General features: G+C 40.4%; 1 protein-coding gene across 2 annotated transcripts in view; it reads left to right on the top strand.

Moving 5' to 3' along the window:
• prex1 (phosphatidylinositol-3,4,5-trisphosphate-dependent Rac exchange factor 1) overlaps nt 1-25,583 on the top strand; it is a 133,440-nt gene that overhangs the window by 14,343 nt on the left and 93,514 nt on the right. For both annotated transcript variants that reach the window (XM_054770870.1, XM_054770877.1), the window contains exons 2-4: nt 12,851-12,916; nt 13,078-13,200; nt 23,311-23,415. In XM_054770870.1, the coding sequence (XP_054626845.1) occupies nt 12,851-12,916; nt 13,078-13,200; nt 23,311-23,415 (294 nt within the window). The remainder of the gene's footprint in view (nt 1-12,850; nt 12,917-13,077; nt 13,201-23,310; nt 23,416-25,583) is intronic.

The raw sequence follows: 25,583 nt of genomic DNA, 5'->3' as shown, positions 1-25,583 counted from the left end.
TGACACTCTGATATAAGTAGGAAAGTCACATGGTCCTTTTGAGGACTAAAATTGTTTGGTTTATGACAAGCAGCAGTGTTGCTGTTTGTTGTGAGAAGAGAGGGGACTGGATGTAATATTATCATATGAGTGTATACTGTGTATACATTTACTGTATGTACAGTTCAGAATAATTTTAGCGCTGATACTAAGGTGAGAAAACTTGTTAGCTCACAAGTACAACCAGATGTGAACCCTCCTCTCACTCTCTTGGGTCAAAGGTCGTTTGCCCAGCTGAAAAATGGCAGACAGGTTTCCCCCCCGCCCCCAAAAGTCTAAGATTACATAAGAATTCAGTTCTTTTCAAGTCTAATCACGACAGGTCAGAAAGTAAAAATACCTCTATGTGGTCTGTGCCGGCATGCTGATCACATGACACACAGCCCTGCACAATATGCCAAATGAATATAATTTGATATATAATATGACACAAGGGCCGCACGGTGGACTAGTGGTTAGCATGTTGGCCACACAGTCAGGAGATCGGGAACATCTGGGTTCGAATCTTCGCTGGGCATCTGTGTGTAGTTTGCATGTTCTCCCTGTGCGTGCGTGGGCTTTCTCCGGGGACTTCGATGTCCTCCCCTAGTGAGGAGAAGCGGCATAGAAGATGGATGGATGGATGGAATATAATATAATATAATTAGGGATGTCCGATATTGGCTTTTTTGTCGATATTGTTCAAACTCTTAATTTCCGATTCCGATATCAACCGATACTGATATGTGTCTGATTTCGATATAAACCGATACCAGTATGTGTAACATCACATTCTCCTGTCATGGAATTAACACATATCTGTAGCAATGTTATAAAATTCAGAAATTTCAGACTTGAACTTTAATTGGGTACGTCATTCACTTCTCCACCCCAAATATTAAAGAAGTTAAGAGTAGATTTTATACCGGGAAATATTGCCTTTGGTCCCCATTGCTTTAAAGGGATTGTTCGGAGTTTTTCACATGAAGTTGTATGACATCCCCATCAGCATTGTAGTCTAACAACAGCGACTTACCCCCCACTTGGTCTCCTAAGTCCAGTTCTGGTCAGATTTCCGTGATGAAGAACGTAGTTCCACTTAGTTGCTGGGGACAATTAAGTAAAGACTTTGGCAAAACAATATGCGTTCAAAAGATTAAAACATTTGCATCACAAAAAAAACTCAAACCTCATAAAACACTCGGTGTTATATCTGTCTCCCGCCGTATCCCTGCGCACTGTCTCCTGTGCGTTCACGTGTATGTGACGAAGACGCTACAGACGCGTTACATTACTTAAAACACAAATCAGCCGCACTAGCATGCACCGCTAAAACTAAGCTAACCCCCAGCTTACACTGGCCATTGTTGTATGTGAGAGCACATGCTCACGCTCGATGACAAGAGTGTAGAGCCATGTCAGAAAATTGGAATATTGTGTAAAAGTACATTTTCTTCCATAATATCATTCAAAAAATTAAACCTTTATATATCCTAGATTTATTACATACACATCAACTGAATTGTTTCAAGTCTTGGATGTGTATAGCATTTAGCTCATGAAAACCAAAAATCCATGTGTCAAAAAAATTGAATATTTCATCAAAACAATAAAAAAATAGGATTTATAATAAAGAAATTTCATTCCACTGAAAATTATGTTTAATTCCTGTATTCAATACTTTGTTGCAGCTCCTTTTGCACGAATCACTGCTTTAATTCAGTCTGGCATGGAGGCAATCAGCCTGTTGCGCTGTTGAGGTGTTACGGAGGCCCAGGATGCTTCGATAGGGGCCTTCATGTTACTCATCTTCCTCTTCACAATACCCCACAGATTCTCTATGGGGTTCAGGTCAGGTGAATTTGCAGGCCAGTCCAGCACAGTAATACCGTTGTCAGTAAACCAGTGACTAGTGGTTTGGCACTGTGGGCAGGTGCCAGGTCATGTTGGAATATGAAGTCAACATCTCCAAAAAGGTTTTCAGCAGATGGAAGCATGAAGTGCTGCATTGACTCTGCACTTGATAAAACAGAGTAGCCCAACACCAGATGACATGGCACCCAAATCATCACAGGCTGAGGAAACTTCATGCTGGACTTTAGGCAGCTTCTGTCCTGTGCCTCTCCAGTCTTCCTCCACACCCTAGGACCTTGATTTCCAAACGAGAGACATTTGCTTTCCTCAGAGAACAGGACCTTGGACCACTGGCCAACAGTCCAATTCTTTTTATCCAAAGCCCAGGTCAGACATTTCTTTTTTTGTTTTGGGGTCAGGAGTGGCTTGACCGTGGGATCCGGCTTCTGTAGCCCATTTCTAGGATACGTCTGTGGACTGTTTTCCTTGAGGTCTCCACTCCAGCCTCATTCCACTGCTTTGTGAGCTCAGTCAAATTTTTGAAGCGGCTGTGCTTCAGAATTTTCTGAAGCTTCCAGACATCTCTACTGCTTGTGCAGCGTTTCCTCCCACATTTTGATCTTCCAACAAGCTTTCCTCTTATGTGCTTTGAAACGGCACTTTGAACAGCCAACTTTTTCTGAAATTTATTTTTGTTTCTTGCCCCCTGATGGAGGATGTCAATAGCGGTCTTCTGCTGATCAGTCAGGTCAGAAGCCTTCCCCATGCTTGTGGTTTTGTGATCTGAACCAGACTGACAAGTTTTTATAGGCTCAGGGAACCTTAACAGGTGTTTTGAGTTGACTAGCTGATTTTGAAATTAGCAGACTGAGCACTTTGAGACTGAGTAACTGAGTACTGTCAGAATATTGTAATATTATGACATGGATTTTGGGGTTTTCTTGAGCTGTATGCCATAAAAACCTAAATTAAGACAAAGAAAAGGTTTTGAATAGTTCACTGCATGCACAATGAACCTATAATATATGAAGGTTTAAACATTTGAATGATATTACGTAAGAAAATTAACTTTTACACAATATTCCATTTTTTTTACATGGCTCGTATGTCAAGCTCTACAGGATTCCGTGGTAGATTCCATTTTCATTGGCCAATTCTGCGATTCCGTTAACGCGGAAATTATAGGGTCTTACATTTTAGTAATTTCATGACCAATTTATTTCATGACTGATTTACGTGTTTGTTTATTTCATGATCGATTTTGAGGTTTCTTCCTTGAGGGAGGTTTTCCTTGCCTTTGTTGTCAAGTGCTTGCTTATGTGGGGCTCAGCTGGTTCTTTTTCATTTGAGGAGCGTGGTGCTCAACCTGCTTCGTCTGTAAAGTGCCTTGAGATAACTTTGTTGTGTTTTGGTGCTGTACAAATAGAACTCAATTGAATTAATTACCTTTTTATTAATTTCATGACCTATTTGTGCATTATTATTTCATGACGAGTTTAATTCCATGATGGACTTAGATGTTTAATGACCTTTTTATTCATTTATTGAAAGACCAATTTATGTCATGTATAATCCAGGCTTTTACAGGCTGTAAAAAAATAAGGCTCTCATGACAACATTAGTATTCATACAGCAGGAAGGAAGTAGGGTGAAGGCGCAATCTTGAGTCAAAGTCAGTGTCATAGCAAAATGTGACAATGTGTGTTTCCATATTCATCATCACCATCATCCATTCATGAGTATCATCTCACTTAGTGGTCAACTGTTGTTTCATCGCCTTGTGAGCTCCTTCCAAAGTGGAAGTGGGTGGGTGGAGGGCTGGAGGCGACGGTAGTAACTGGACAACATTCAAAGAAGACTTCTTTGTTTTGTTGTTTGTTTACCGATGGATTGTGCCAGAAGTGCTTGGATGCTGGGTTGGAGTAGAGCTGTGAATTAGGGATCCCGGGTGAAAGATGTCTACCTTGTTCATTCTCTAGCTGGGGCCCACACTCTGCCCACTAAATAGGTGTATTTCTTCATTTATTTATTCAATTTCATGCCACGTCGACCCCAAAGTGGCCCCCGAGGCCTCTCCAGAACTGCCCTGTCCCCCCTTTTTAATCTAGCCCAAAAGAGACCATTAATGGGCGCATTGTTTTTATGCTGGATGGGAAGGGGTGGAGAGTGCCCTGCTGACCAGAGAACCTGCATACAGAATTTCTCAGCTCCATTTCTTGTGGGAACTAATGGGGGTTAAAAGGGGACAGATTTTTGAGTTCAATGGACAATTTGGAAAACTACTCCCTCAAACCCAATTCTTGTGAGACTTCCGCTCGGTGAGCATCTAAAATGGCATGCTTCTGGCAAAACATAATTTTTCGGACGTGGGATGAGTTCGGACAAGCCATGGAGAACTATGGTCATGAGCTTTAGGTAATGACCGAAAGGACAACATTGCGGGTACAAACGGACGAAATGAAGTAGCGGAGTGGGAAATCTGGGCTTCCCTGCTTAGGCTGCAGCCCCCGCCCCCGTCCTGCCCCCACCCAACCTTAGATAAGTGGAAGAAGATGGATGGATAGATATTTTTTTGGCGATGCAGACCATAATCTTTATACATTATACGTTTTTTACCAGATCCATCCATCCATCTTCTCTGCCGCTTGTCCCCACTAGGGTCGCGGGTATGCTGGAGCCTATCCCAGCTGACTTTGGGAGGGTGGGGTATGCTCTGGACTGGTCGCCAACCATTCATTTTTCACCAGATTTTCTTTGAAATGATAGGTTGAGTTTCAAGTTATTCAAAAACCCAATCAAACCCAAATTGAACATTGAAAATGGAAAAGCTGGAGTGTTTTTTCTTTATTTTACTGTTCACAGTAAAACACGGAACGGTTTTATGACAAAGTCTTTATATTGCTATACCCGACCTTACTACGTAAACATCAAAGATAAGTAGCAGCTTCAGTCACATTAAAGACAACAGTGAAGACCTTGGCTGTCAGTTAGCTTCCTATGATAATGTTAAAGGTCAAAAAAGCGTCCTGAAGGCTGTCATGGCAGACGTGAGGGCAGCAGGCTCCTTTGCCCAGCATCCAGTGGAGCGAACACAAGGCCAAGGCTACACACACACCAGCATATGGTCCATCTGGCTCTTCACACCTTCCTGTCTGACTCCTTTTTGGGCCTGATTAACTGCACAAGACCCGCCAACGAGCATCTGACCCTTTGATTGGAGGTCACACTGCATGAATGGTACTTGACAGTACAGTACAGTTAGCATGCGGAGAAACCCTTTAGAACTTCTAGAAATCAAACGAATCGAATCCTTTTCACCAGTTGACTCTAGAATTGATGTGATAAATTGATTATGTAAAGTGAATTAATTTACCTTTACCTTTAGTAACTTTACAGGCCATATTTGACATCACATTTTAATATTAAGTTTATTAAGACAAGTTAAATGCGGTTTAATAAAAGTACAATAAAGTAAAACGACTCAAAGTTTGGAGTTAAAATAACACCACTCTAAACTTTGTGCATTGCTAAGAAAAATAAATGAAATAAATAAATAATACATTTGTGTATGTAAAATTAATATGTGTCCTTAGAGCCTGTTTATGAGCACCAAATGTGAGAAAAATATATCATCTCACTTATTTGCTCGCTTTTGAATTTGCGTGTTTTCATGACTTCATGAAGGAAAAACCTACTTTATCATGGACATGATGCTGCTTCTGACCCACTCCTAGCTAGCCTTCTGAGCCTGCTTCACTACACATCTTAAAATAAATTCCAAAGCTCTGCCAACTATCTTTTAGTCAGCTACAGACATGGAAGCTGTAAGTTTGATCATTTTGTTTTCCTTTAGCAAAAAGGCTAACCTCGCATGATGTTGCTGTTAAAATGTGGGTGGAATGTTAATCCTCCTGTCCCACTTTGCTGTTGTTGTATGTGATATATGGCATCTATTATGTTGGACAAGTGCAGAGTTACAGTATACAATTTATTGCGGTTAATTGGTTCAAGACCCACTTGTGATAAGTGAATTTCAGCCAAGTAGGATTCCTTATTTACAAATGGAATATTTTCATAGTTGGAGCATAGAAAACCTGAAATCTATCTATATCCCTAACTTCTTGTGAGTAGAATAATTCAAAATAAGACGTAATATGTTCTATACACATGTTAGCATTGGCAGAGTTCCTTGTTGTTTCATTTTTTACTGCAGTGGCTGTTGGCTCATCAGTGTAACACGGCGTAACATTACTGTCACCTAGTGACCAGTATAGAATACTACATACCACAAAGTGTCATTCAATGCATTTTTGAATGTCTTATATTTGTATTTTAGTTCATTTAGTTATTTATGCTTAATTTAGGCAAAAAAGTACGTACATTTTGTTTAAACATGCATATTTGTTTTACTAATAGGCCGTAGTCCACCACAAAACAGTTATTTAGTAATATAGGTGAGTGAAGCCGCTAAATTCGAACCGCATGTGGCAAGGGATGACTGTATATGTAAAAAGTGAAGAAAGTGCACAATAGCACATCTTGGAGACACACTATGTCATAGACCAGTGTGGACAAACATTACATGATTTAAAATGAAGACAATTTGTATTTCGGTTTGTAGTTCATCCTTTTCTGAGCTGAAGTCTCACATGACACTTTTGAAGGCGACTTAATGTTGGTTCAACTTAACTTTTGTAACACTTGATCATTGCATTATGTATTCTGTTATGTATTCTATTATGTATTTGAGTCTTTTTGTGGTAAAAGTAAAGATTGAAGTGATGGATGGATTCATTGCTAATACAATTGAGAGCATTAGTTGCCCTTCCTTTTTTTTGTTTTTGTTTTTTTCTCATATAGACCACACTTCCTGCTGTGAAACAACAACAATCTGCTGCTGGAAGAGAGGTTTTGCTTGGTCTTGCTGTGCAGACTGTTTGTTTTCCTGCCTACCTATATCAACTCGAGTAGAAGTGTCTGAAGGGGAAAAAAAAGAAAAGCTTACTTTCTTTTACATTTCCTGTTTGCGGAAATAGACCTGCACAGGTGTGTGCTCGCGCACTACAAGCACAGTAAACAACATATTGTCATGAAATTAACAGCTCTCTGACAGTGTCGATCAAAAGTGAGCAATATTGTCTTCATTACAAAGTCAGATGTGTTGCTGCAGCTCTTGATTCGGACTTCATTAGATTGTGCAAGTTGTCCTGAATATTGTCTATTGCTGCAATAGCATGACACAGCAAGTGGGCAATTTCACAGGTCACGAAGTTTTGATAACCTAAAATGCATTTATCTATGCTGAAAAGTGACCTACTTTCTGTCAACACTCTGGATGCTTCTCATCATGTGAGGGACCGCTGCTCTGCATTCTGCGTGATATCTCCACACTGATCACGTTATGTTCAAACCTCTTCTTGTTTCAAGTGTGAAAACACTCTTGCACAACAGCTTCGCAATTAGAGGAAGCGGTGAAGTGGCGGTGATGGTGAGGATTATAGCAGAAAAAGCCAATACAGGCTGGTTCGTAGAATGCTAACACTTTTGAGCCACGGTTGCAATTGACTCTTAACAGTTCAATTAACTTGTGAACTATGCTATGGAAATATCCTTCTATAGCAGTGTGTCCTACTTACTGTAAGTCTGTGCTTTTAAAAGTCCCATATTATACAGTAGTATTTATCAACAATCATAAATACGTGTCAGAGGTTCCACAATCTAGCCTTGCTGGAATTTAGACAGTTTTTTAGTAAGCCCTCCTGGGAACACACAGTTTTGTGCGTCTGTGGATCTAATGCTAATGTGCCCACTTTTCAAAGAAGCAATTGTGAAGTTGTAGATTTTCATGGCGTCATGAAGGAAAGACCTCCTTCCTCATGGACATAACACCTCTGAGGTGCCCTGAGCTAGATGAACCCTGTGCCTTAAAAAAAAAAGAAGAAAAGAAACAGAAGGCATCACTACGCATATTGAATTGATTAATGTTCCACATTATACTTGTAGTATTTTTTACCAATTGTAAAGAGGTCCCACCACAAAAGGGTATTGGAAGTGTGTTGTCCGAAATCTAGAAATTTAGAAATTTAAAAGCGCATTTAGTAATCCCTACTGGGAACATGCCATTTTGTGTGTTTGTAGCTTTAACCAACACTTCAAAGCGCATGCAGAGCTAGAATAAGGGGCAGGATTGTGACCAGATATGACCACTCAACGGTTATTTGAACAGAGGATTTATGGCGATTGTTTGTCCAGAGGTCGGTGAGTTAATTGCTTGGATTGAGTGATCATTGAGCTAGGAGCGGGTCATAGTTGGTATCATGTCCATGAAGGAGGTTTTTCCTTCATGACGTCATGAAAAGCCGCAACTTTAAAAGCGCTTGTTGGAGCCACACACATAGGAAACAGGCATGGACAAAGCTCATTAGCATTAAAGCTACAGACATAAACAGAGACACATTTAAAATTAAGTACCAGTGGTGGGAGCAAGTCAGTGTTTTGTAAGTCTCAAGTCTTTAATCCCAAGTCTTGAATCAAGTCGTAAGTAAAGACGTGCAATTCCAAGTCAAGAAAAGACAGGTTGAGTCCAAGTCCAAAGTCATTGGCTTGAGATTTTCGAGTCCTTAAGCACTGATTAATGTTTTCCAAATAAAATACTATGCCTTAGTAATTAGAGTGGTTAGCATGTTGGCCACACAGTCAGGAGATTGGGAAGACCTGGGTTCAAATCGCCGCTTGGGCATCTGTGTGGAGTTTGCATGTTCTTCCCATGCGTGCGTGGGTTTCCTCCCACATTCCAAAAACATGCATGTTAGGTTAATTGGCAACTCTAAATTGTCCATAGGTATGAATGTGAGTGTGAATGGTTGTTTGTCTATATGTGCCCTGCGCCTGACTGTCCACCAGTTCAGGGTGTACCCCGCCTCTCGCCCAAAGTCAGTTGGGATAGGCTCCAGCATACCCCTGCGACCCTAATGAGGATAACTGGCATAGAAAAGGGATGGATGGACGGATGGACTGAGTAATTTGCGAATGCAAAGTAAACTAAGCTTGGTACCATGTTGACACATCCTGGTGTTAGTCCCTGCTACTCTTAGTCTGGCGCTTACAGAAATATAAGCCACACCCTCATTGTTCGTTCTTAAACCTGATTGGACAGTAAAAGATGCACTGATTGAGAGAATGAATGAATCAAAAGTTTAAGACCATTGCTAAAAAAATAACAAAAAACTCTTCAAACCACAACAAAAAATGTTCCCAGTAGGACTCAGTAATGAGTAGCTCCACCGTTCTTGTTAATCACTTCAAAAATTGCTTTGGGCATGCTTGATGCGAGTGTTTCCAGGAGGCTAGTGGGAACATTGCTCCAAGTGGTGAAGATGGCTTCATGAAGGGCATCAACTGTCTGGAACTGATGGCCATTTTTATAAACGTCCCTTGCCATCCATCCCCAAATGTTCTCTATGGGATTGAAATGAGGGGAACATGCAGGATGGTCCAAAAGAGTGATGTTATTCTCCCTGAAGAAGTCCTTGGTCAAGGGAGCACTGTGAACTGCAGCGTTGTCCCGTTGAAAAACCCAGCTGTTACCACACAGATGAGGGCCCTCAGTCATGAGGGATGCCCGCTGCAACATCTGCATCCGTTTGACGACCCTGCACCACCTGAAGCTCCAGTGTTCCACTGAATGAAAAAGCACCCCAGATCATGATGGACCCCCTCCACTGTGCCGGGTAGAAAACATCTCAGGTGGGATCTCCTTGTCATGCCAGTAACGTTGGAAGCCATCTGGATCGTCAAGGTTACATTTTTTCTCATCAGAGAAAATGTCCCATGTTTGATGCTCCCTGGCAAAGTCTAAACGGGCAGTTTTGTGGCGTTGAAGGAGACGAGGTCGTTTCATTTTTTGTTTTCTAAACCCTTTTCCCGCAGATGCCGTCTGATGGTTATTGCGCTGCAGTCGGCACCAGTAAGGGCCTTAATGTAGGTGGAAGACCGCCCTGTGTCTTGATGGACAGCCAATCGGATCCTCCGGCTCAGCGCAGGTGTGATTTTTTTGGGGGAGTCTACCACTTGACTTTTTGTTCCATAATGCTCAGGATCTTTCAAAAAATGTAGAATGACTGATTTACTGCACCCAACCTCAGCAGCAATGGCACGCTGCGAGAAGCTGTGCTTATGCAGTTCCACAATCCGACCATGTTCAAAAAGAGAACGTTTCTTAGATTTAGCTATCAGGAGGGCATGACAGTGTGAATGCCTGACAGAAAATGAACATTTTGAGCAGATTTGGGCTTTTATAGCCTGTGGTCTTAAGCTTTTGATCAGGTGATACATCTATTTCAGTTTTTTGTTTTTTTTTGCACAGCTCCAAATGTTTTTTTCTCTCACTCCCCCTTCTTGTTTTTGCATTTTGTACACACAAAAAATATTACTATTAGAACATCATTAAAAAGTCACTTTCGCATATTAGAGGTTATCAAAGATGCTGAGAATATTGGTTTCAAACATCTGATCTGCTAAAGCCAGTGTGTGTCACACAGAATGGTGGCTCGAGAAAGCGTGAATATCCTCTCTCAACAAACCTGTGTGCTTTTGTTATGGAACAATGATGACAGCCAACACAAGGCGAGGGTGAGGAAGGTCGCGTTTAGAACTGGACTGAAAGGCTGTCTTTGTTGCGCCAGCCCACCACTATAATTCCTCTCCCCTTGTCACCACATCTGTGCAGCACATTGACAACCGCATGGATGTCATATTTCTTTGTTTTTAAAGTATTTTTATCAGTTCATTTGTGCTGTCCTACTATCACCACCACCAGCATATTTTGTCTTGGCAGTGAGCATCCTCTCACTTGACTGAACCCTTCACTGTGGACGTGTGACAAACTGCCATATGGGCAAAATAATTAGTGTACGTCTCAAGCACAACTACTAGTACAGAAGCTCCCCCTCTAACCTCACCTAAAAAAAACAACCACTGATTTCCTTTATTGCTGCGTTTAATTAGGGAGGCAGCACTTCACTGCTTTCACATTCTATTTTGGTCTCATTGGAAATGACATGACTGTGTATGCATGATTATAAGTGTCAGAGATACTGTAACTTACACTTAGTTTATTTTTGTGTGCTTTTCTAGAGCATACGTCGTTTTACTGGAGTTGGCTTCACTTAAAACAACAACATTTAGCCTAAAATGACAGCAAAAATGCTACAATGGTTTGTAACAACAAGGAGAATAGCATCTCTACCGTTGCCGAGGCAACCCCGCATCACCTAGTGGTCTATATAAAGCCTTGTTACCACCATTTAGTTGACTTGAGTGTGCTCTGGTACCTAAAGAGTGGAGCTTGACAGTCACCTGATTGGCCGACAGAGAATGGAACACCCGGAAATGCTTTGCGGTGGACACAAAATGTAAAGCAGGTGCAAAATTTTACCCAGAGGCATAAATAAAAGATTTTTCCTCCAGATATTAAAGGGAAACTGCACTTTTTTAAAATTTTTCCCATCATCCACAATCCTTATGTAAGACATGAACATATGACTTTCTCTTTTCTGTGCGTTCTAAAGATATAGAAACAGCTAAAAAATATGCAGCTATGTTGCTATGTTAAATCAGTGTGCCCAGGAAGGAAGCTCCAGTAATGCTTAAGACCAAAATACGGGAAAATACTCTAAGTATTATATGTTATCATGAATGTGCCTGTTACTACATGGTTAGAGCATGTATATAAAACCATAAAACCTTGTTAGTGGTTTTTGGAGGTGTTTTTAATAGCGGTTTTGTTGGCGGCGTAGGTGTGTCCCATTGCGTGCAACAGTCCATGAAGCAACAGTAAAAGCGGTAAAGTTAACTTGTGTTTCATTCAACATCGTGTTTCATATCTATTTCAACATCATGTAGGCAGAAGTCGACAAACAAATGTGTTAATGTGATCAATACAACACGGGCATTAGCTTAAAAGTAAATTACCCTTCACAACGGGAGGGTGGAGACAGGAGAAGCCACAAAGCTTTGAGAGTCCTCTTTTGTTTATTGGTGCAACGGTGCAATTGACTTACTAAATTCCATGCTGTCACAAAGAGAATTGCAGTGAAGGCGAGGTCCTGGCCCTTAGCAACCAACTGCAACACCAATCATTACAGCGGGAAGTGGAAGCAAGATGAGGAAGAAGCAGGGGGAGGTGAGGGCGGAGGAAGAGTTTTATACGATGGTTTTGGGATTGACATTTCTGCACCGTCCCTCTCTTTTTCCAGACAGTGGGTATCCGGAGGTCGAAAGTCAGATGGGTGTACTGTAGGTTAAGACTGTGAGATCAGGGGTAATAGACAGCAAAATGGAGAAGAGATGCTAGAAGAAAAGATACACATCCCCTTTTTTCACAGTTTGGTTTTCTTTTGCGTGCCAGTGTTGCCATTGGTCGACATGCAAAAATGCATTTCCATAGCAGCCCTGCTTGACCTGGATTTATTGTTGTCTTCTTAGAACGTCACCTATGACAGCAAAGTAGTTGTTTTTTCACATGCATCCGAGTTGTAAACCAAGCATGTGTCAGCCTGTCTTTCAAACAGAACCAACGGCTCAACTTTTTCAGTGGGTTAAGTTTTAACTGTAACCTTTAGATGCATGCTACTAAAGCAACCTGTTTTATTGCTGCCCTCAGTCTCCTCTTGGATAAATTCTGTTCTTATACATTGTTGTTAATTGTTAATTGTTAATTGTTAATTGTTAATTGTTGTTAATGTTAACATTCAATTCATTTTTTCTCGCAATTTTGTTCATGTCCCCTTTTTAGATGCATGCTATGTAAAAGGCCTCTTTTCTTGCTGCCCTAAGTCTCTTCTTGGATAAAACATGTTCTTCTCGTTCGTTGTTGTTGGTGTTTAGTTGTTCTGCTGTTCTGTTTTGTTCATGGCTCCATTTCACGCATACCACTTACCACATATTTCATCTTAATACATGTTTTTGTCCCATCCAGGCGTTTTTACACAGAATCAGGCAAACGGCAGATGACCAACAGTGCCTCTCACCTGAGCACGTCAAGGTAAGACAGACATTTTATCATTTCATTTTAAGAAAGTGCATCTGGATTGTCCCTCATCCCTCACCCATCTGTTGCACATCACTTCCTTCCTCCCTCTTCTCCCTTCGTCCTTTATCTCTCCCCTTCCTCTATGCCACCACCCCCTCCTCCACTGTTTATAGATTCTGTTTTCCAACATTGAGGACATCCTGGAATTGCACAAAGAGGTGTTGTCCTCTGTGGATGCCGTCCTGCAGCCTGAACCCCAGCCTCACCACGCACTGGGACACGTGTTTCTCCGATTTGTAAGTCCAATGAATGAAAACAGCATTCAGCGAATGGAATGGGCATGCAAAACACACCTCACTCTTTCCCCAGAAACACAGAAGTAATTACATTTTTTGAAGACCCCACTAGTGAATGTCCGCCTCTGCAACGCCTGTCCTGTTACGCAACATCAAACCAAGGTAGCTGCAGATAGCTAGTAGCCATCCGTGAGCAGGAGAACCTTCAAAAGTGGTACAATTTAGGCATTCAAACGTTATTTGAAGGAAAAATATACCTCAAAAATCATTTATTAGAACTAATACAGTGTTAATTATGGGGTGTCAAAAGATCTGGCTACATTAAAACGTGAATAGGTTTCTCGTTTGGAGAAAAGCTGTTTCGCGCGAACAGGACAGCCTGAAGCTAATCAGACTGTCAGCTATGGCATCGCTATTATGAATGATAACAGAGTAGAATATGGAAGTGGCAGTGTACAAGGCATAATTGGAACCGCACACTAAGTGCTTAACACACACATTGCAACCCAACATACTTTGGTGTTTCCAGCTTCAGCGTCAGCGAGTGACATGTGGCTGTTTTTTCCATTGAACATCTCCTTGCTACTTGTTGATGTCCAAGCAGAAGCTGTAGCTGTAATTCTACATTTGATCAAAGTTACTTTAAGGGATAGTTTGGATTTTTTTGACATGAAGTTGTATGACATCCTCATGGGCAGTGTAGTGCATCAGCAGTGACTTTCACCCCACTTTGTCCCATGAGCCCAGTTCTGGTCGGATTTTGGTGAAGAGGATTTCAGTTCCTCGTAGCTGGGGCCACTTAAGTAAAGAGTTGGGCTTTTCAAAACAATTTGCGTTCAAAAGAGTAATACATTTGTATCACAAATGCCTCCTCAAAAAAATCTGACCTCACATAATCGCCCGGCGTTACTTTCTCTCTGTTCGTATCAATGCGCGCTATCGCCCATCCATTGTTGCAGAATGAGTGATGAAGATGGCTGTGACGCTTGCATCTTCATCCGCTGTGAAACACATCTTTGCTATCCCTTTAAGATTTGCCAGATAAAAACACATACAGTTTGGGACTTGCCTGCACCCTTAATCACATCACGGTTCTATTTATGCGTTACATTTGGCTGAGCGCCAACTTTATGACACACCTCATACGAAGAAGAGATCCGCGTTGACAGTTTAGCAACATAGTCGCTATATTTTGCGAATAGGGGTGCACGTTAAAAGTGTTTCTTTTGTCATGCATTTGTTTGATAATTAAATACAAGCGTTCAGGAAACGAGCTGCAAACGTTATATAGTACGAATTGCCTTTGGAAAAAACACAAACACCAATTCTGCAACTTTCCAGAGTGAAATATATACATATTAAAGGAAATATAGCATTATTGTGACATTATTAGTCTTTTTATTGCATATTATCATAACAGTAGCTTATTTGGTCTAAACACATAAACATTTCAAAACGCACCTGCATTGTTTTGTGACTTGGTTAAATAAAAAAGTTTATTTGTCCAGTCATATTGTGTCATTGTACTTTTCTTAAAATTAATGTTAAAGTCTCCTTCTCGTGGACCCAATCTCGTGCATCATCTCGTGTTGTGAGTTGGGTGTCTCGAGACACCCCTAGTGTTCATTAATTCTAGCTATACCTATAAAAGTGACAATATGATGATTAAACACTGTGAAGTGTCTAGCTTTACTTTATTTTACATTTATTTAGTTTTATTATACAGTGGTTACAGTCGGTGAGTTCCAATTGGGCTACAAACCCCCTTGGAATTTATTTTTTCTACATAAGTACATTTAATAATAACATTGTTCAGTTATTATAATATTTTAAAATGTTTTTTAAAACTAAATGATATACTACTTACGCTATTTCAAACAATATTAAGTATATTCGGACTAAGGTAGGGGTTCCAAACAATGAAGCGTGTACCTGTAAGTGGGCCTTGGAAGGGTCTGAACCAGACTGCAGTCTCCCTTGGGAGTTGGGAGTTGTTAATTTTATAAAATGGCGTATTGTCGTGTGCACGAGTCCGTAAGGACCAAGTAGGTCTTTATTTGAGTTGAGCCAATCATGAGCTATGAAAAAACTCCACATGAGCTTGTCAACTTGGGCTGGGTGATATCGATCAAAACTCATATCCCGATATATTCAGGTTGAATATCGATATATGATATATATGCGGTATTTTTTCCGCAAAGTGAGTTTGGACAAAGTCAAAACCAAATATGCATGTCAAGTTGTTTCATTAAAATAAATACTAAATGTTTTATCTAAAAATAGCTGATAAAATAAAGTAGTCTATTCTCTTTTGGAAAAAAATATGGAAAAAGTCAAATCTAATCTATTTTATAACAAATCTTTAGCCATGCTCAAATCCTCAGCTAATAACAAAGAACAAAAGAACAAAATATGAAGGAGTGCCCAGTTTAAGAGGAAATGTTAAGAGGAAATTTAAAAATGTCAGGAACTCCAAAATACTTTAAATTGAACAGTAGTATTTTTAGGTAAACATTTTTATAAGACACGAGCATGTCCTTATGTTGTGCCAGGAACACCAACCTGTCAGCTGCATCAGGCTTAGCTGTCTAACTTCCTCATATATTTGTGGTAGAGCTTGTCGTGCTAAGTAATTGTGACTGCGAATCTCGCTGGACATTGCAAGTGCATCTTTTTTAGCAGGTTTTTAAAGCCGTTTTTTCCGCTGTTGCAACGGGGACCATATCTTAGCAATGTGATAGGACACCTCTTTATAATAGATAGCACACCACTTTGCTTTTGCTGTCATGAGGAACGCAAGAGGAAAAAGAAGCAGTGAGCTTTGTGTTTTGGCAGCGTTTTGCAGCCCGCGTGCAGCTTCACATGTTCCTCGTATTGGAGTTTGTGCCAAGTTTTAAGGTGCTGAAAAATATGTTTTTGTATGCTGTGAATTCAAAGTACAGTGTTCCCTCGCAACATGGTGGTTCACCTTTCGCAAATTCGCCCTTTTGTTTTATTGTTTTGTTTGAACACACATTGTGTTCTGCGTCCTTGTGGTGTATTACAGTGATATATTGGTCTTCTGTTGCATGTGTCTGTTATTGTATTTACTACTGCTACCAGTAGAGGGTGTTGTTTACTCATGTGAGAGTTCAAGACTGTCCAGTTAGTCTCAGTGAATCTAGAGCTACAGCAGTTCTGATTGGCTAAGGCAGAACCCGCCCATTGTGTTCTGCGTTCTCATTTGCTGTAGACTTTTGTCAATCAATCTTCGTGCAGGACTGCCTGTTTCATGCTGAATGAAGGCAGAAGTTACACGTCTGTAGGCCGCATGGAATACTGTAAATGAGTCTTTGGTTCCTGGAGGACGAGGAGGAGAAATATTTTTTAACAAGGATACAAAAACGCTACAGCCTAAAGGCGCCAGGACAAGCCATGATCAGAGGAGTGAAATATGCGTGAGTCACTGAATTTCTTTTGTCCAATCTCTAAAAGTTGATCATTAAAATTCAAACAAAATGTGAACTTTGGGAGTGTTAACTTGGAGAGTTTAAACAACAGAAATGTGATAAAATGTTAATGCCACTCTGATAAAACTGTATAAAGTGTATGGTGAGAGGTTGTACAACCTTAAAACCTATACAGACCTGATCAAAATCTCAAGAAAAATTGCTAAAATTTGCCTTTTGCACATTTGGATCATAATGAGGTTTTAAGTAGAGCTACAATATGCAAAAACAAGAAGGGGGAGTGAGACAAAAAACATAAAAAAAAAAGTTTAAGACCACAGGCTATAAAAGCCAAAATCTGCTCAGAATTTTCATTTTCTGTCAGGCATTCACACTGTCATGCCCTCCTGATGGCTAAAGCTAAAAAGCTTTCTGTTTTTGAACGTGGTCGGGTTGTCAAGCTGCATAAGCAAGGCCTCTCGCAGTGTGCCATTGTTGCTGAGGTTGGGAGCAGTAAATCAGTAATTCTACTTTTCTTGAAAGATCCTGAGCATTAGGGAAAAAAAAAGTCAAGTGGTAGACCCCCCCAAAAAAATCACACCTACGTTGAGCTCACAGAGGCGACTGGCTGTCCATCAAGACACAGGGCGGTCTTCCACCCACATTAAGGCCCTTACTGGTGCCGACTGCAGCGCAATAACCATCAGATGGCATCTGCGGGTTTAAAAAACAAAAAACGAATTGAAAGACCTCGTCTCCTTCAACGCCACAAAACTGCTCGTTTAGACTTTGCCAGGGAGCATCAAACATGGGACATTGAAAGGTGGAAAAAAGTTTTATTCTCTGATGAGAAAAAATGTAACCTTGACGGTCCAGATGACTTCCAACGTTACTGGCATGACAAGGAGATCCACCTGAGATGTTTTCTACCCGGCACAGTGGAGGGGGTCCATCATGATCTGGGGTGCTTTTTCATTCAGTGGAACACTGGCGCTTCACGTGGTGCAAGGTCGTTAAAAGGGCGGCCGCTTACGTGCAGATGTTGCAGCGGGCATCCCTCATGACTGAGGGCCCTCGTCTGTGTGGTAACAGCTGGGTTTTTCAACAGGACAACGCTGCAGTTCACAATGCTCGCTTGACCAAGGACTTCTTCAGGGAGAATAACATCACTCTTTTGGACCATCCTGCATGTTCCCCTCATTTAAATAACATAGAGAACATTTGGGGATGGATGGCAAGGGAAGTTTATAAAAATGGCCATCAGTTCCAGACAGTTGATGCCCTTGGTGAAGCCATCTTCACCACTTGGAGCAATGTTCCCACTAGCCTCCTGGAAACACTCACATCAAGCATGCCCAAAGCAATTTTTGAAGTGATTAACAAGAACGGTGGAGCTACTCATTACTGAGTCCTACTGGGAAAATGTTTTGTTGTGGTTTGAAGAGTTTTTTGTTACTTTTTGAGCGATGGTCTTAAACTTTTGATCAGCTGATAAACAGCTTATTTCAGTTTAATTGTTGTTTTCAATAAATTACTTTTTCAAAATGCTTTTTGTCTCACTCCCCCTTCTTGTTTTTACATATTGTAGCTCTACTTAAAACCTCACTAAGATCCAAATGTGCAAAATGCAAATTCTAGCAATTAACTAATTCTTCCACCTCACACGATGTCATGTCTTCCATTTTTGTCAAAGACTGAGCCACCCGGCTTCTGCTCCACCCCTCCTCCCTCCTCCTGCATGCAAGCTCACACACAGTGCAAAGTGATGAGGGAGATACGCAAATCCACTCTCTATCAATATGAACGATATGGCTGGTTTTGATATTGTGCTTAAAGTAAATATCGATATATTAATAATATCAATATATCGCCCAGCCCACTGACTTGCCGCTTGCAAGTCAGTGAGGAAACGGTAGCTCTTTCTTTGGCAGGAGCAAATCACGAGCTACAAGTTAACTCAGGACGAGCTTGTCAACCCATTGGAAACCTCAGGAGGTCATTACTATACTAAGTATATAACAGGCTGACTCACTGTCATCTTACAAAGAAGGCTAAACTCTTAACACAGCAACACTCAAACGGTAGTAACAATATGTGTTTAAAATAAAAACAACTGTTTTAAATTCTACCCATAATGCATTTCGTCCCAGCAAAGAATTTCATTCAAAGTATCTCAAAGTTCATTCATTCAGCAGAGGGAGCCAGAGGAGCCTCCACTCCTCGTATTGGTACTTGTATTGTATATTTCTTAGCTACCTTTTGAGTGTTAAGTTTCTGTGTGATGAGTTTTGTAAGATTACACCGTGAGTCAGACTGTTATATTGAGTAATGACCTTCTGCGATTTCCAATGGGTTGACAAGCTCTTTGTGAGTTTACTTATAGCTTCTTGTTGGCTCCTGCCAAAGAAAGACCTACCGTTTCCTCACTGACTCGCGAGTGGCACAGTATTTAAACGATTTGTAGTAGTTCTGAAGTAAAGGAGATGTCACGAGGTTAGAACGTAGTCATACATTAGCTGCACTGCTGCATAAGCCACAGGGTTCAGAGTTTAAGAAAAAAGTAGCGGCTTATATACGGTAATTGTTTTGTACACGTTCATAATAAATAAATAAGCGTCTGTGTAGGCTCGCAGTCGTACAGGAGTTGTCCAACGAGGGAAAGGCTTCTTGAGACGTCATCTGTACTTCGGTGAAGAAGGTGTCGGACGTTTCGCTCCTCATCCGAAGAGCTTCGTCAGTGAACTAACAAGTGCTGGTAGCCTAGGCCTTAAATACAGTAAGAGTGGGCGGAAATTCTGCCGAGGCTACCAGCACTTGTTAGTTCGCTGACGAAGCTCTTCGGATGAGGAGCGAAACGTCCGACACCTTCTTCACAGAAGTACAGATGACGTCTCAAGAAGCCTTTCCCTCGTTAATAAATAAATAAATAAATAAAAATATTTTTTACTGTGTTGTCACTAGGGATGGATTTGATTATTTTTAATAGATTATTGATTAAAAAATCTCAATAAATACATTTAATAACATTTCTAACAATATTGATAGTTCCATCCATCCATTTTCTATACCATTCTATTCCTCGACTATAGATATATGGTAAGTTAGTTTAGAAAAAAAATATACAGTTGATATAACTATAAATGATCTATAATAATCTAGTCTGTAATTGAGTTGGACTAAGGAGGGGGATCCAAACCATGGGGTGTGGACTGGCCCCAAACCTCCTTGAAAAAAATGTATTAAATGTCTCCAAACCAAATAATGAAATAAATACATTTAACATTTAAATCAACTTGGAAGGCGAGTTAATGCAGTTGAGGTAAAATGGGAGTGCACTATTTGACTGCGACCAGCAGTCATGCTGCTGATTCAGTCTCAGCCAATTAGCTGTCTAAAGAAGCAGCTATCAGCTATGTAGAGTTGAAACCGTGCAGACCTGTACATGGACAGCATTATTCTGCTCCATACACTGGCATAGAAACAGGAGTTTAGAACATTCAGCAAGAGATGTGCAGTATTTAGTCAAATGTCCATCCTAGCTAGTGTCATGTCAAATTTCGGAATGTATCTTTTTTTTTTAACATTTCATCCCATCCATCCTGCTTTGCACCCCACCCTAGCCACTACCCCCGCCAGCAGTACCGCCATTCCCCTCTGTTTGAACTCATGTGGCCTCTTGAGGACAAACAAAGAAGTCTCTGTGTCCGCTGGAGGAAGAGCTGCTGTGTCAGTCTGCGAGCGGACAATGGCTTTCTGCTGCTCGCACTCAAGCATCTTCAGCCGCTCCCTCTTCCCTTTCCTCAATTGTGTTTCACTTTTGACCATCTATTTTCATTCGAAGTTTACTTTCACTGAGGTCTGCTGCAGTGATGCTGCAGCTTTCACCACAAGATCCTAGTGGGATAATTGTGTGAATAAGATACTTTTTTGACATGATGGCTGTAGAGTAGTAGGGTTTTTTTTGTTTTTTTTGCTCAAAACGAAAACACTGTGGCATTTGTTCAAAAGATTTTTGCACTTATGTGAGCACTCCAAACTAACTCAATCACCTTTCACACGGCCTGTAGACTTCTGCATTTTTCTGTATACATGGCATGGTCATTCCGTTTGCCAAGTCAAATTTGTAGTCAAAGATTCTCTGTGTGCTCTATTTTTAGGGAGCTATTATTGCAAAAACACCTGTCAAAGATCCTCTATATGACTGGAGTATTTCTGTTTTTAAGGGCGTACTGCAAAAAGTCAAGTCAAAGATGTATGACAGCAGACCGACTGTAAAAATGCTTGTCAGAGATCCCCTATATGACAGGAGTGCTCTGCTGTTTTGAAGGACTGGCTGCAAAAAACGCTACTCAAAGATCCTCTATATGACTAAAGTGCTTTGCTCTTTTTAGCCAATGAATGACGTTGAATAACCCTGTCCTATACAGTACGCAATAAAGGATTTATATTTTCATGGCATCTGAGGATTGCTATGATATGCTATGATGTAGTATCAAAACGTTATTGTTCTTACAAACAGTGAAGCATAGCAGCTATCTTTTGCGTGGTGAAAGCACTTTCAATGTCGTTGAATTGGCCCATCAAATGAGACCTTCACACATGTGCCTGAGACGTCACGGTCGTTCATTCTGTCAGGGTGGAGAATTGATTACAGAGCGGTGAGGAGGTGGGCGGTGGGACTCGACACGTTTTTTCCATCACTGTGTGGTCAGACTGGGAGACACTGAGGTCACACTGTGGATGCTTGGAACTCAACTCTCCCATTTAAAACTAAGTTGTCTCACCTTGAGTGTGCCTCAGTATCATAGTATTGCAAGACTTGGTTTGACTTTTGAGGTGTCTTGTTTAGTAGAAAATTCATGTTGATCTCAAATTTGTACCACATTTATTTATGGAAGTTCACACTTCCAAGTTACCTTTTGTGGGGAACTGATGTAAGGTACAGTGTAAATGGGTACTTTTTTTCCGAATAGGTGCATGTGATTGTATTGTTCTTTGGGGGTTTTGAGCTTCCCCTCCATTGTTGCTACATATCCATTACACTTCCCTCTGCAGCCCGTGACCTTTTGTCACCCTTCCTCAGCGCTGATAGCTCTCAGCCAATCGGTGGAGTCGGCAGTGTCTGGCACTCGCCAGCCCCGCAGTCCTTGACCTCCGGTTAGGGGTCAACACCATGACTGGGATTTGATTAACCTCCCACATTGTTCCATTAGACCAGCTGCCACTCAAAGAAACATAAAAAGATTCATTGCAATGCTATGCTAAGGCGAGTATAGAAGTCATTCCTTCGGGTTAGTTCTTGAGCGTTCTTACAGGAACAAGTCCAAAAAGTAATGGAGGTGAAATCACACGGGCGTCAATATTTGCTCAATCTGGGCGTCTCTTCAGCGAGTTCTCTGTCCAACAGTCATGTCATTATGCACGATGTGAACTACAGCCATTATGCTTTCACTTCTCAAGCCTCTCATCTAGTACCCTTGTAGAAATAAACATTCCAATGAAGAAGAAGAATTCATGTTTATCAAAAAGACGTTGGAGCTATTCTGGGCACAAGTGGTTGTCTTTTAACCGTGGTCACATCATGTTGAAAGAAGAAAACACTACGTGTGCTTGAGATGTCATCTCGGGACAGTAAATACCTCAAGTCGAGTTTTTAGCTGTAAAGATGCATGGTAGCTTTGTGCAAAAAAGGGTGCTACAGCTCTAGTTGTCTTGTGTTTAGAAAAAAAAGCATTTCCCTGCAGGGGAAATAATGTAAATATACCATCACTGATTAATTCCAGTGTCAAAACTGTCACTATCATGGTCTGGAGTCCCAACAGGAAGTGCTGAAATTTAACATAATGTTATATAACAGTCTGTGCATCCAACAACACTGCAGATCTGCTTAACTATTGGCTTTGAGATGGCGCTGTGGTTCTGTCCACTGAGAAGCCTGGACAGAGAGGCGTGTATCTCATAATTACGTGCGTGGATGGTCGGAAGTTAGTACGTCCAAAAACGGCAGTCCCTTAGAGACTACATCGCTCTTCATTGATATTGCTGTGGATTTTTTGCACGAGTGGCCATTGAGACATACAGAGATGATTGTTGTTAGCGTTAGAAAGCGTGTGTTTAAATGACTTCCTCATAGGCCAGTAACGCTCATTTAACTTCATCTTGCATATGGTTTCCCATTCCAACCTTATAGCATACTGTAAGTACACAATAAGAGCATGCAGCAGGAGGCAGACAAAAGCTACGAAGGGGTCATTTATGTCATCGATGGCGTCTTCTGTGAGTGAGGTGTTGGCAATGTAAATTATGTATGTCAACTTACTGTATTTCTGCTAGCGTGGCTATCACGTTGCTAGTACGCATCAACAAAATGTTCTCTTCTGTTGTTGTTGCTTAATTTATTGGTATATATATTTATGTGTTTATGTTTCTTATGTTCTTATTCTTTCATTTGTTTTATTTCTTTTCTTGGGAGAATGAACAGAATAAGATTTTCATTGCATGGTATAACTGCTGTTTTACTATGCACATGACAATAAAACTCTCTTGTATCTTGTATCTTGTACAAAAGCACACACATAGATGTTGTCAAAAGTGTCTGTAGTAGTATTTATTGTCATTTCTTTTACGCCAACCTTTAATCATCAATCTGCGACTAATGTTATTATTTTGGTGTTTGTGTCAGAGGGAGCGTTTCTCAGTCTACGGTGAATACTGCAGCAACCACGAGAAGGCTTTGCGACTCCTCATGGAGCTCAACAAGATAGCCCACATCAGGACCTTCCTCCTGGTAAGACGCCTTACTTGCCCTGCTCCTCTTCTGTGCCATTCTTGTACAACCAGAACCTGATTCTGGACAAAAAAAAGTCATGCATTAAGAGAAAATGCATCCTTTTTTTTTAAATTTTATTTTATTTTTTTAACCAAACCATTTTCCATCATATACAGTATTGTAGAAGCATGTAGCATGGACCAATACTACTACTACTACTACTACTACTACTACTACTACTAATAATAATAATAATAATAATAATAATAATAATAATAATAATGATATATATTATTAATAATAATAAGCACAGTAATAACAATTGTTTAAAACACAATACATTAATTTAATGTATTATTTCTTTTTTCTTTTTCAGGAACACAAAAACTATTTAAAACAAAATCTTGCATTTGTATATATATATTTTTGTCCCTGCAGTTAAGTGGGGAAAATTGACAATAAATATTACATGTATTTATTTCCCATTTACTAAATTAACATAGCAGATTTTTCATTATTATTGTTATTATTATTATTATTATTATTATTATTATTATTATTATTATTATTATTATTTTATTTTTTTATGTATTCCTTTACATATCATTGTAAAAAAAAAAAAAAAAAAATCAGCAGATATGGCTGCTACTTCGTTGGTCTTTGCTTTGTTTGTTCATAACTGGCCCTACAGGATTGGTGTAGAACAGTATTGGTTCTTCTACTAATTTGTGGACTAAAATTCTGGTTTCTTACCTTCATCCCTCTCAATGATAATAAGTGTTCTTCCTTACTTAACAAACTTATTCGCTCCCAGCCACTGCTATCTTCATCTCCCCTGTCACATATTTGTTCTAATATCATTTCCCCCCTCTCCCATTATGTCATATTCATTTCCATGTTTTAACACATGCATAAAGAGGGTCTGATACCATAACAGGGTCATAAGGTTTCTTCCTGCCTGGACAGGATGCAACTGCCGTCAAGGTCACTTTTGTAGTGAGTTTCCTGCTGCCAGCTGTTTCCATGTTTTGACACCCCAAACGTCAGGGGGGGCTTTGGACAATGAGCTCAAAGTGGTGACAAGACTATGCAGCTTTGGGGATAGGGGGTGGGAAAGATGACGGGGGGTTAGCCAGCTGTGTAGCGCTGGCAGCCTTGATAGGATTGGAAGAAAGATTCAACGCACACGCGTCGAGTTTTTGCTGCCAGAACTTGGCGACTGTTGCCTGACCTATAAGTCTGGAAAAGTAGGATCACAGCAACAATGCTGACTTTTTGACTCTGTGAAAACAACATTGCTAGCATCAGCTGGAATCAGAATGTTTTGCTTTTTCCTTGTGTTTTTGTGGCCTTTTCGCAACAAAAGAAGGATTCTCGGCCAGGCATGATTGCTTGTGCACAACCACCTGCTGGTATGCAATGTAGAGTCGTATTATCATATTAGAGGGTCGCATTATCAATGTGATCGCTCCTCCTGCCAGTTATTAATGTCTAACGGTCTCCTTGCGTAATAGAAATGAGCAGATTGCCTCAAAATAATCCACAGTGCAATATCCAGAGTATACTTGCTCCCGCACATGCACAGTGTGAATGTAGATGTAGATACATGTGTCAAAGTCAATATGATCACTTGTTTTGCCAGTTATCATTGATAACCACCACCATAAATAGAATGTTTGCACATGCATGGACACATGCACGCGCAATGCAGATTTGTCATACTATTTCAGAAATATGTGAAATAATCCACAAAGTCAACATCCACAGTATGCTCATTCATGCACGAGCACATTTGGGTGTGCAACATTCATGTAAATGGGGCATATCATTAATGGAATTGCTCTTCTTGCCAATTTTTAATGATAACTGCCAAAATCGTATTCATATAAATAAATAGAAGGCCGGGAGAAAGTCAGTAAAGTTGCAGTAATACAGAATTATATAATGAAGTGCACAAAGAAGGAAGCTGGAATTTTCCGTAGGAAAGAAGTATTAATTACTTTGGTAGGGGAAGAAGAAGAAGCGCAAAGTTAAAAACAAAAAACAAAAAGGAGGTCAGAGTGAAGAAATGAGAGGAAGAACTGGGGGAGTTCTTGCTTTAGGCTGGCAGATTATAAACACGCAGAAAAAAGAGGGAGTGGATTTAGATAGAAAGTGGAGTGTTAGAGAGAGATAGATTGGTGGTG

Source organism: Dunckerocampus dactyliophorus, chromosome 1 (genome assembly GCF_027744805.1).
Source record: "Dunckerocampus dactyliophorus isolate RoL2022-P2 chromosome 1, RoL_Ddac_1.1, whole genome shotgun sequence".
Taxonomy (NCBI): Eukaryota; Metazoa; Chordata; class Actinopteri; order Syngnathiformes; family Syngnathidae; genus Dunckerocampus; species Dunckerocampus dactyliophorus.
Note: the sequence above shows the minus strand (reverse complement) of the source record. Positions and strands in the feature narration are given on the sequence as shown.